This window comes from Equus quagga, chromosome 19, assembly GCF_021613505.1.
Source record: "Equus quagga isolate Etosha38 chromosome 19, UCLA_HA_Equagga_1.0, whole genome shotgun sequence".
NCBI lineage: Eukaryota > Metazoa > Chordata > Mammalia > Perissodactyla > Equidae > Equus > Equus quagga.
Genome location: NC_060285.1, coordinates 27,676,824 through 27,688,866, shown reverse-complemented (window position 1 = coordinate 27,688,866; position 12,043 = coordinate 27,676,824). Strand labels below are relative to the sequence as shown.

The 12,043-nt window shown below is 43.1% G+C and overlaps 1 protein-coding gene and 1 long non-coding RNA gene across 4 annotated transcripts in view; one reads left to right on the top strand and one right to left on the bottom strand.

The window, feature by feature from the left end:
* The window catches only part of EEA1 (early endosome antigen 1), a 157,162-nt gene extending 146,628 nt beyond the window's left edge, over nt 1-10,534 (bottom strand). The window contains exon 1 of one of the 3 annotated variants that reach the window (XM_046646282.1): nt 10,280-10,534. In XM_046646282.1, the coding sequence (XP_046502238.1) occupies nt 10,280-10,303 (24 nt within the window). In that variant the 5' untranslated portion in view covers nt 10,304-10,534. The remainder of the gene's footprint in view (nt 1-10,279) is intronic. The other 2 variants (XM_046646281.1, XM_046646283.1) reach the window with 2 other exon arrangements.
* Nucleotides 10,535-10,744: 210 nt separating this feature from the next.
* On the top strand, nt 10,745-11,717 carry LOC124230508 (uncharacterized). The gene is made up of 2 exons (XR_006886198.1): nt 10,745-11,114; nt 11,320-11,717. It is a non-coding gene; the product is annotated as an uncharacterized LOC124230508 (long non-coding RNA).
* Nucleotides 11,718-12,043: the final 326 nt, after the last annotated feature.

Here is a 12,043-nt window from a genome sequence, read left to right as displayed (position 1 = left end):
CTGAATAGCACTACCCAGGACCCTTCAAAAAGCCTGCCAGTAAAAATGTTTCAGGGGCTCAGTCCCATATTTAATTTTTGATTCTGCATTTCAATGACATTCCATCTTTCTTATTGCCGAGTGCATCCTTATAACGACCATTACCCTCTTTTTCAGTTAACCTGATGGACCCTTTATTCCTAGAACCAAAAGAACCTAATCAGAACTATTATCATTGTTTCAGAGCTGGTAAATCTTATTTCTAGAAGAATGATCTGTAAAAGATGTGTTCCACGGTGCCTCAACTTCTAGAGGAGGAATCCTAAGCATCACATGACCCCACTCCACTCCCAATCTCAGTTGACTAAACCAGCAATGGACACCTGACTCAGAGGAGGCAGTTTTACTGGCCAGCCAGAGACCTATGCATGACCTGACAAGAAAAAATAATGAGGAGGATGTTTAAATTCTTCTCTTGGGATTTGGGCATTGAGACACTGGGCCACTTGGCTATGCAAAGCTAAGGTGAAAAGCATGTAGAATCACGTGGCCAGATAGCCATTTGGGGTCCTGAACATAGTGAGTAAGCAGCAGCCAGGAGGATGGATGCAGAGACTCAGAGACAAGATGTCAGTGGTCCATGGGAGAGCCCAACGCAGAGAAGAGCTGCTTCTGTCCCTGACACCACTCGAGGTCCTACCCTCTAGAGACCCGACTGTACAGCTATTCCTGTTCTTGGATCACTTTGAAACCTTACAATAAAACTCCCTTTCAACTTAAATTGATTTGAGAAAGTTTGTAGTCCTTGAAAATAAAGTGCTTATTAGAATGTGGTCCAAGAATGACAGATTACATTCACGCATTTAATATTTAATTACCTTGTTTCCTCTCCTCCATATTTCTTAGAAGAGTAGGTAGTCTGTGCTCCCTGTTTCTATTTCCTTACCTCCCAGTCAATCAGTTCTCCCTAATACCCTCCTGAAACTGAACTAGGTATGACCTGTTTCATTTGGTGGACACTTTTCACTTCTTATTTGACTTGACTTCTCCCCAATATTTGGAAATATCTAATACTCACCTTCACTTCTCTGCTGAGTGTGGGATGTATATTTCCACCTGCCTACTGAACATCTCAACTGAGATGTCCACACCTCTAGTTCACACTCATCTTCCTCCCCAAACCTGTTCTTCTTCCTCTATTCTTCAGCTTAGCCCATGCCACCATTCTCTCAGCTGGGCAAACTACTCTCACTCAACAAGTCCTATCAAGTCTCTCTCTTAACTTTCTTGAAAATCAATCTATTCTCTCTCCCCAAAGCCCAAATTCAAGCTTTCATCATCCCCTAGACTATCAGAGACGCAGAAATTCTGATTCAATGGAGGGACTTGGGAATCTTTTTTTTCTAAGGAGTCTCAGTGATTCTAATGTACAACAATTTTAAGAACTACAATAACTGTCTAGCTGGCCTCCCCCTTAATGCAGTCATGCTCTCTACAAAGCTACCAACTAGTCAACATACATTACTGAAAAACCACCAAGTATCAAGTACTAAAATAGATCCTACACACTAAGAAAGAAAACAAAATCCCCACCCTAAGGAAGCTCAGTCTAGTAGGAGAGAAATCAAGTAAACAAATTACAAAAACAATATTGTAAACGTTCTGGAGATATGTAGTGTCACAGTTACTATATACTAAGTGTTTACTGAATGGTGGATACGTGGTGAGTGCTCCACGGACATTATTTCATTTAATCCTTCCAACAACACTGTGAGGTACATGTTATCCTCAATTTACAACTGGGCCTCAGGCAGCTCGAAATTTTGGACAAGTTCTCACCCTCATGAGTAGAGCAGCCCCGGGTTTAAATGATGGTCTAATTGGAAAACCCCGTTCTCTTCACTAGTGTGGGGTTCTTTGGGAGAAGAAGAAAAAAGAAAAACACAAGCAAGTAACTCCTAGCATTACACGAACTGAGCAATGTGGACAACTGATGAAAGGACACTCTGAGCAGAATAAGGAGCTTCTACAGATGTATGAAGGGAGATACAAAACAGGGTAAGTTGTGGGAATCACAATTAGCAAGGATGGCAAGGCCAGTGCACGTACAGAGTTATGTGGAGATGAACCTGAAATGGTGTAAAGAAACCAGGGCATTATGGGCCTCTGTGTCAAGGTAGTTTCAACATCTCCTGTGTGCACTGAGTAGTCACCAACAGATTTTAGAAGAGTGATTCACCTGATTTGCTTTTTATAAAGATTACCTAGGAAAAATATTTTGGGAGGGTTTTCCTTATTATAAAATTGATCATTTAAAAACTTTCCATGGCTCTTTATTGTCTATAATAAAAGCCCAAAACCCTTTCCAGTCTCCTCTCTTAGAATTACCACATCCACAGGCAGAAACACTCATAATTCCCCTATGCTGTGCTAGGCTGTTTCACGCTCTTGCATTTCCTTCGTCTCTGTCTCTCAAATGCCTTCTCTCCCTTGCTCCTCATTGACTGAGTCACTTCCAGCCTCTGCAAGGCCTTCAACAATCCCCATTCCATTTCCCCTAAACAAACACACTGCCCCACCCTTCCACCAGAGAATTAGGTACTGTCTCTTTTGTGCTCACAAACTCTTTCTCTGTGTTATCTATTAACACCACTTATCACACTGCTTTATAATTAAAGTATCTGTCTCCCCCATTCAAACTCCTCAGAGCTTTTTAACCCCACCCCAGCACAGTAATTAGCACAGAAGAAATGTTCAATAGCATGATGAATGACTGCACACACACCAAAAAATAGAGTTTAAGAACAAAAGATAAAAGAAGGGAGTGATAAGGAAAGTAATCTGTGAAGAAATTTGGAGTATATAATAATAACAAAACACCAACATTAGCAGCAACTAACATTTATAGAGAGGATTACTATGTGCCAGATACTCTTGTAAGACCTTTACATGTATTAATCCATTTTATCCTCACAATAACCCTATGAGAAGGGTACTACTATTATGAGCATTTTAATGAGACAGAGAAGTCCAGTAACTTGCCCAAAGCTACTCAGCTAGTAAATGGGGTGTGGATACCACCCCAGTCAGTCTAGCTCCAAAGTTCAGGTTTTGAACCACTAACTATACTGTCTCTTTAGCTCAAGCAAAACACCACTGGGATTAGAAGAGAAAACTGAGTTCTAGCCGTGGTTCTTTTATATCTTAATCTCTTCTTTATTCTTAACACACTAAAAATAAATCCACACAGAAAATAATCCCACTTTTTAAAATTTGCTTCAATAAATGACTAATAATTTCACCAAACCTAATGTGTAACTAACCAGAGAAGCCTTCCCGCGCATCTTAGTTTCGATCACGGCCCTCTTGCTGTGTGCTCTTGGGACTCCCCTTCCTAACACTCATCCAAGGATGTGACCATACAGTCATGTGATTCTTCAAACAATTCCTCTCTCTTCCCCTGGACGTTAAGCTCCTCGAGGGTTCATGTCTGTTTTACTGATCAACGGGTCCACAGCACACAGGAGGCTCAAAACAGATGTTTGGGGAGTAGATATGCTCAAAAGGTCTTCCCTATTCACCTTTTCTTCTGCTCACATTGCCATCATCCTAATGCAAATGATAATTATCTAGTACCTAAAATATTAAACTCACTCCCATCTGATTTCTGCTTATTATCTCCTATGGTTTTAATACATCCCATGCAACACTGGCAAATTAATCTTCCTAAAACATTTCTTTTGATATTCATTCAATATATATTATTAACTCCTACCACGTGCCTGAAGGAAACCAGAATATATCATACGAAAATACACCACTTTGGCACATTGATTATTTTGAATTAAAAGCACTTAAGAAACAGCAGGTACAAGGACACTGTGACCCTCTTTTTACTTCTTGAAAGCAGGAGATAGACCTCCCAGATGAAAGGCACCCTTCCTGTACCAGGAGAGTAGAAGGCATCCTTACCATCAAAGACAGAGAATTCAGGGCTGAGAAATCTGTACAAACAAACCTTGTGAAACTAATCATTACCTTCCTAGTTATTTCTTCACCATTTTCTACTCCTAGCCCAAACTGCTTTGTCTTGTCAATTCTTCACAAATTCATTGTTTCTTTGTCTAAAAGATATAAACACTTCCTGCTCTGGTCACTTCTTTGGGTCTTCATTCTCTTGTGAAGGCTCCCATGTACATGTCAAAATTTAATAAAATGTGTGTGCTTTTCTCTTGTTAATTCATGTTATGTCAGTTTAATTCTTAGGCCCAGCCAGAAACCCAAAGAGGGTAGAGGAGGATTTTCCCTCCTCTACATGCCAAATATATTTCACTGCTTAATAAAATCTTATTGCTTTCCTAACACCTACAGAATAAACTTCAAAATTTTAGTGACATCTGTCTGGTGAAACAAGAAGGAAAGCCACCCCAGACCTTGGTCTCTAGTACCATTCCCCACCAAAAGGAATCAAGGCTCCTCAGAGAAACGGCTAATTTCAGTGCTGGGAAATGGCAGATAAAGGATGAGCTTAGAATACCTTGTTATGCCAGAAAGTAAGGAAGAGCTCAAAAAAGTGATATGGGCATGTCAAAAGGACATGGGAGGCACCCTGAAGGGGCTCCCACTGTTCCAATCTGGGACAATTTGAGCACCAAAATAATTAAGTACAGTGATGAGTTATAAACCATTTAAAAAATGAAATTATGGAGCCAGCCCTGTGGCCTAGCGGTTAAGTTTGGTGTGCTCCACTTCAGCGGCCCAGGTTCAGTTCCTGAGCATGGACCTACACCATTCATGGGCAGCCATGCTGTGGCAGCAACCTACATACAAACTAGGGGAAGACTGTCACAGACATTAGCTCAGGGCAAATCTTCCTCAAACAAAAGAGAGGAAGACTGGCAACAGATGTTAGCTGAGGACGAATCTTGCTCAGCAAAAAAAAAAAAAGAAATTATGAGTCTATACCAATAGAAAGGAAAAAAGGAAGGAAGGCAGGGAAGGAGGGAGGGAACAAGGGGAAAGCCAAGGACCAATGAGTAAATACAGAGGGAGTGTTGGAGCGGGAAAAATCATCAGTTTGCAGTCATTATGGTAAAGACTATATCAGGCAAGAATCAACAATGGTTGCTAAATCTAGAGGGAAATTTTGATGAGGAGCAGGAAATTTGCATGATCTTATAAGTCTCTGCCTATTAATTGCAAAAGAAGGAACAAAATAATTATCATACAGTCAAAAAATTGGGCTACACCTTGGACAAGGTAAGTAAGATCAACATTACCTATAAAGGACAGAAAGACATGACGGGCCTCCAGATGTGATAACCTGAGAAGGACACATCTTCTAAGAGGCAAGATTCTGGCCAAGAACACATAATCTCAATCTAATGACAAGAAAACGTCAAACACAACATGCGGAACACTCTAGGCAAAAAAAAAAGGGATCTGTATTCTTCAAAAATGTCATAAATTACAAAGAAATGTTATGGAAATCTCCCAGATTTAAAAAGGCTAAAGAGACATGGCAACTAAATATAATATCTAACCCTAACTGGACCCTATACTGAACAGAGGGAAATGCTACAAAGGACATTATCAGATCAATTGACAAAATTGGGATTATGGATAGTAAATTGAATCAATACAAATTTACGAAGTTGACAATTATACTGCAGTTATATAAGAGAATATCCCTATTCTTCACTGAAGTGTTCAGAGATAAAGGACCATAACTGATTCTCAAAGGATTCAGGAAAAAAAAAAATTACACACATACAAAGAGAGAGACAAGAAGAAAGTGAGTAAATGATAAAAGAAATAGGATGAAGTGTTAACAATAGGTAAATCTGGATAAAGAGCAAACAGCTGTTCCTTGTATTATTTTACTCTTGCAACTTTTTCTAAGTTTGAAATTAGTTCCAAATAAAAAGTTAACTATATATGTATTCAACTAGACCTACAGTAGCCACTAGCTACACGAAGCTGTTGAACAGTTGAAATAGTCCCAAGTGAGACATAGTGTTAGTGCAAAATACACACCAGATTTCAAAGAATTAATAAAAAAAAAAAGAATGTAAGATAGCTCATTAAAATTTTTATATTGATTACATGTTGAAATATTTTAGATACAGCTATGTGTTAACAATGGCGACACGTTCTGAGAAATGCATCATTAGGCGATTTTATTATTGTGTGAACCATCACACAGCGTACTGACACAAACCTAGATAGGAGAGCCTACTACACAGCTAGGCTACATGGTACAAATCTTATGGGACCACTGTTGTACATGAGGTCCTTCGTTGACCGAAACACTGTTATGCAGCACATGACTGTATATAGGGTCAAAGAAAATATATTTTAAAAATTAATCTCCCTCTTTTTACTTTTCAAAAATGTGGCTACTAGAAACTTGAAATTGCATATGTGACTCATATTTGCGCTGGACAGTGCTGAGCTAGACAATCAAGAATCTCCACAATGAGTTGTCACACTATCTTTGTAAATCTCTCTCTCAATTTCATTCTGCTCGAAACAGATCTCCATCTCCAAAGTCACTTGGTTTTAAATTACTTAACAGTGGGGACTACTGTCTTATGCTGTTGTATCCCCAGAATCTAGCACACAGCAAGTGTTACAAATAGTTGTTTACTGAAAGGCAATATGCCAAGGAAGGAGGGCAGGCAGGAAGAATGAACTCATTTCCACCCCTGGCTCTTTGCTTATACTGTAACTCATTCCTAGAATAAAACTTTTCTCTTCTCCTAATCACACACATTCTTCAAAACCCCATCTCATGCCCATTTTCTCCAACGAGACTCCCCACTCACGCAGGTTCATTTCTGATCTGTCCTCCTCTGTACTACTACAGCCTTCACTGCCTAGATCACTGACTTTGGCACTTAATCATATATGCCCCTTAAGGAACACAAACGTGCATTTTTCCTGTATCTTCCACAGTGACTAGCATATAGTGCTAACCATATCAGTCGAGTGGGGGGGAAGGGCAACAAAGCACCAGAATAAGGGAAATGGACTGGGAGTTGGGAAAAATTGGATCTAGTCTCAGTATTGACATCCACTAACTGTGTTACCTTAGATAAATCACTTAATCTTTCTGTTTCTCCTTCCTCATCTTAAATCAGAAAGATAAACCTGTTGACCATGAAGGAGGCCTCCTCTTTCTACAATTCTAGAATTAAATCCATTTTTTCTTTAGCAATATTATTGATATATAACAGGAAAAGGAAATCTAATATACTAATGTTAAATCAGAGTAAGTTCCTTAAGAAAGAAATGGCAACAAAGTTTACAAACTGCCTTAAGTACTAAACGCTGATCATCCTTCTGGCCATTAAGCACTTTAAATTCACATTTCTCTTCTAAGGACTATTAAGCAAAATAGTCAATACATACATATTGGGGCTATCTCAATTTTTTTTTTCAGACCCTTTCAAGCCTGAGAGAGACATCTTTTAACAAGCTAAAGGGAAAAAAAAGAAAAGAAGAAGAAGAACCAGAAGAAACTAAATTTTCTATAAAGTACCCTGGGGACCTTACTGGTGATATTCAAAGATTCTGAGTTATAACTGATTATAACCACATTGTCTGTTTCTCCTTTCAAAAGCGCTATTTAAAGCACGCTATTCAGAAAAAAATTACAACAGTTAAAATGAAAAGGTCATCTAAAAACAGAATGATAAAAGAATGAAATATAATTTCAAAGCATGGAGACCATTTCAAACAAATCTCTAAATCAGCAACTTTAGTTTTCATCTCATATCTTAATATCCCCACTGAGAAATAAGATTATCAGGGTGGGGTAAAATAAAATGATTGCCATGTTACATAAAGATTCAAGTTATACTTGTTAGTAAATACTACCTGTGGAGTTAATCAAATACATATTCCAGGTTCTAAACTAGTAATACAAATCACAAGACTTCCTTAAGGCTTTTATCAAAATGCCCCTACTAAATGGTGAGCATTAACACTGACCCATCTACAAGATAAAAGATAAACTACTCCAAAGGGACTGTAGGTCCTCTCATGATCTGGTTTGTAGCTACCTCTGCAGCCTCATCTCCCACCAATCCCCACACGTCATTTCACTTCCTAAACTTAATTGTTCACATTCCCCCTAATATTACCTGCCCCTCTTATGACTCCAGGCCTTGGCATTTGCTGTTCCCTCTGCCCTTCCCTCTTTTAAGCAGCAAATACGCCCTCCTCCCTAAAGCTTTTCCTGACTGCCCCAACACCCTCCCACAAGTGGCTCCCAAGGCCAAGTCATGCTTCTATTCCATAGCACTGTCCACTTCCTCAACCAGGGTGAGTTCTAAAGGGAGGACTTAACTGTTCCCCAGACCCTGGCATAACACTGGGCATTAAGTGAAACTCAATACAAGGACACGGAAGAAAAGAAAGTTAACTATGAGAAACACTTCAAACTTTCCTATCAGAGTATATATGTTTAAGACAGTGCTTCTCAACCAAGGGCAATTCTGCCCCAAGGGAACATTTGGTAAAATCTGGAGATACTTTTGGTTGTCACGATAGGAAGGAGGAGATTTGGGGGGTGCTACTGGCATCTAGTGGGTAGAAGCCAGGAATGCTGCTAAACGTCTTACGACGTACAGGACAGCCCCTCACAACAAAGAATTACCCAGACACAAATGTCAACAGCGCCATGGTGGAGAAACTCAGTTGTCAACAGATTTATTCATATGTGATGATCCCATATCACATCTCAGCAATAACCAGAATAAATTCCAGTTTTGGAATTTCAATTGAAACTTCGGTAACAGTTGATGTGTATGCATGCACCAACACTAAAAATGATCTTTATATAACCTGAATGCTTAATAACATTAAACTAAGAATACCAGAAAGCATCCCATATTTCTGAAAACTAGTTTGTTTCTGAAAACATAGTTCTGAAAACCTACCAGAAGCTACTCTTAAGTCAGTAAACACTTTGTTTTATTTATCAACTTGAAAGCAAACCACAGGCAAACTAATTTTTACTTAAAGAACTATGACCGAAACACAATCTGAGGCATGAGGTAATCAGCTCCTCCAAGTCCAATAAAAGAACAATCCCTAAGTCTTGCAAGTAAATCAGGCACAGATGTCTTTCCTGTTGAACACAGGAACTGATGGCACGGTAAAAGGGCATGCTCTTGCTACTGCCAAAATCCTCGGCTTATCAAGATTTCAAAGAACTGACAAGACCACTGCAAAAGAATCAGCAAATGTCAACAGCGGGTGGCAGATCCAGAAGTTAACTATTTCTCCCCAATACACGACCACGTTGCACATGACTTGAACATTTCACAAAGCTCTGCAGATGCAGGAACACTCCCTTTCCATATAGTGGATGACTCAACTCCCTTTGGCACAAGTCCTTAGCTAAATACTACAAATCCAATAATTTCTTTTGTCCTTTAAACTAGTTAGCAATCTATCAGTTTCAAAAAAAAAAAAGAAGCTATCCAAAACAAAAACTTGAGTACTGTGCCTCTTATAGGAAAAGAGATTTTAATTCTTATTCTAGGACCTGGTTCCCCAACAATACACCTACAGCTTCCCAATGCTCTAATCTTTACATGCTAAGGTTGTTGCAGATTTCCAGTAGAGAGAGCGCTGGCAGAAAGTGAAGGAGTAAGTCTGTAGCCCTGGACACAGCTCACTGCGGATTTATTCCTGGAGAGCTCCAAAAAGATCCTGGGCTAGGAGGGGGAAACGCATTTTTAACTGGGGGGAAAAAAAAGTTTCCAACAGTGAGTAAGATCTTCCTTCCCAGCTGACTCGGCCAGTAATGTCGGAACCCCACTGGGCCCAAGCCAGGCGGGGTTTCGCCACGTGACCCTCAGATATTGACCAGGTGCGAAACGAAGCCGAGCGCCGCAGGTGCGTGTCGTGCAAAGTTGGGGACACGGACGGCGGGGGAAGACCGAAGCCAGCCTCCCCCGGGTGTCTCTTCCCGACAGGCGTCCACACTGCGTTCCAGGAGCCGGGAGGAGGCCCAGCACCACACCCTCCCGCGGCCCCGCTCGCCCTGACGGCCCCGCGCGGGAGCGGGAGCGGCCTCGGCGTGCGGAGCCGTGAGGGACTCGGCGCCCGCCCCCGGCTCCGGCCTGCCGCCCCGCCCCGCCCCCGAGGCGGCCGGCCGCGGCCTAAGCGCCTCCCGGGCTGCGGGGCCTAGGAAGGAAGCGCCCGCGCCGCCGCCCCGGCTCCTCCGCGCGGCCCTGGCTCGGGCTCCCCGCTCACGTGCCGCTGGGAAACGGTTTCCCTCTCTTACCCTCTGTAAAATCCTCCTCAGCATGGTTCACACACCGCCCGGGCCGCCGCCGCGACACCCGGACCCTCCGCAGGGCACTGATACTCGGGCTGCGCGGCCGGGAGGACCTGAGCCGGGAGGGGCCCGGGGAAGAGGTCGCGGCGAGGCGGTGGCGGCGGCCGCTCGGGCAGCCCGGACTGCTCCACAGGCGGCGAGAGGGAACGCGCACGCGAGCTACCAGCCAGCCGGTGAGCGCCCGCCCGCCCGCGGGGCCGCCCCCGTAACTGACAGCTGGGCGGGCCCGCCGCCGCCGCCGGCCCGCCCTCTCGGCCTGTCCATCCGCGAGGGGCGGGGCTGGAAGGGACCTGGCCAGGGCCTGCGACCAATCGCAAGCGGCGGCGGTGTGGGCGGCTGCGTGACGGACAGGCAGCAGGACGCCGGCGCCGCCGCTCCTTTGGGCGGGCGGGGGGACGCCGCGGCCGCCGAGCGCACGCCCGCGCTCCGTCAGAGGCCGCGCCGGCGCGCCGACCGCGTGCCCGTGAGGGGGGCCGTGGGGAGCCCTGCGGCCCCGGCTGGGGTGTCCCCGACCGCAACCGGAGTAAGGGCTCCGGGGCTGGTACCTGCGACGGCACTTGTGACAGCTCCGTAAATTTTGTCCGTGGGACCCGAGCCTTTACCGAGTCTGGGCTGGATCCTCATGGCTGCTGGAAGCTCTTCGCCTCTGGGTGGAAGCAAAGGAGAGCCTCGCAGACTCGATCAACCCGTCTGTTGGGCGCCTTGCCCCTGGTTTCCTTCCCCTACTCCCTTCTTGATTCTTAATTTCAGCCAAAGAGAAAGTAAAGAATCAGAAGAAAAGGTAGGGAGAAACTGGAATTTGAGTTGTAAGAGAAGTTTGGGGTTGTCCTTTTTGAACCATAGCAACATAATACTTAAAGGACTGATGTCGCTAACATGTTGCACTTTCTCAAGTGCATGCTTGGCCCATTCTCCTAAGGAATTTTAAATCGTATTCCCTTCATAGATCTATGAATTGAGTCGACATGAATTTCTCTGTTTCACAGATTGAGAAAAAATAATGAGGTCACGGATAAACAGCACGCCAAATCAAGGGCGTGAACTTGGAACTGACTTCCAGACAGGATGTCATTATAAACTCAAAAATCACAGCTCCCGAGTCCTCCCATTCTGCTAGTATTCTCAAGCTAAGAGGCTGGACTTTCACCCCGGGATGAAGAGAGAAGCCTTAAATATTGTGTAAACAGGGAAAGAGAGGGAATAATGCAGTTCACTTTGCTGGGGCCTGGGGAGGACGGCGGGGTGGACACAGACCCTGAATTCTGCCGAGCAATGAATGGAGAGCTTATTGGAAAGTACTTCCAGAGCTTTCAAAAAGATGCAGCAAAATGTAAAAGTGTTTTGTAAAGTATAAAGCATTCTATAATGTAATATGTTGTTTCTATCCCAGGCGTGTTCTGTTTTTTACTCTCTGTGTGTGTGTGTGTCTATAGGGCAGCAGAAGACTCGTGCCTATAACTAATACATTATTAATCACTATTGATAATAGTGTACTTAAATACTTCCAGGCAAACATAGCAAAGCACACACTTTTTCATCTTTCCAGACACAAAATGCTTGGTTTTCAAACGATATGGGAACTATTTTCACTGACCTAGGGTGAAAAAACTGTGACATAATAAATAAATATTTGATCTCTGCCCCCAGTTCCTGACACAGAGCTTCTAAAACCCTTGTAATCTCCTGAGTGATAGGGTGCTAGGGGCATCT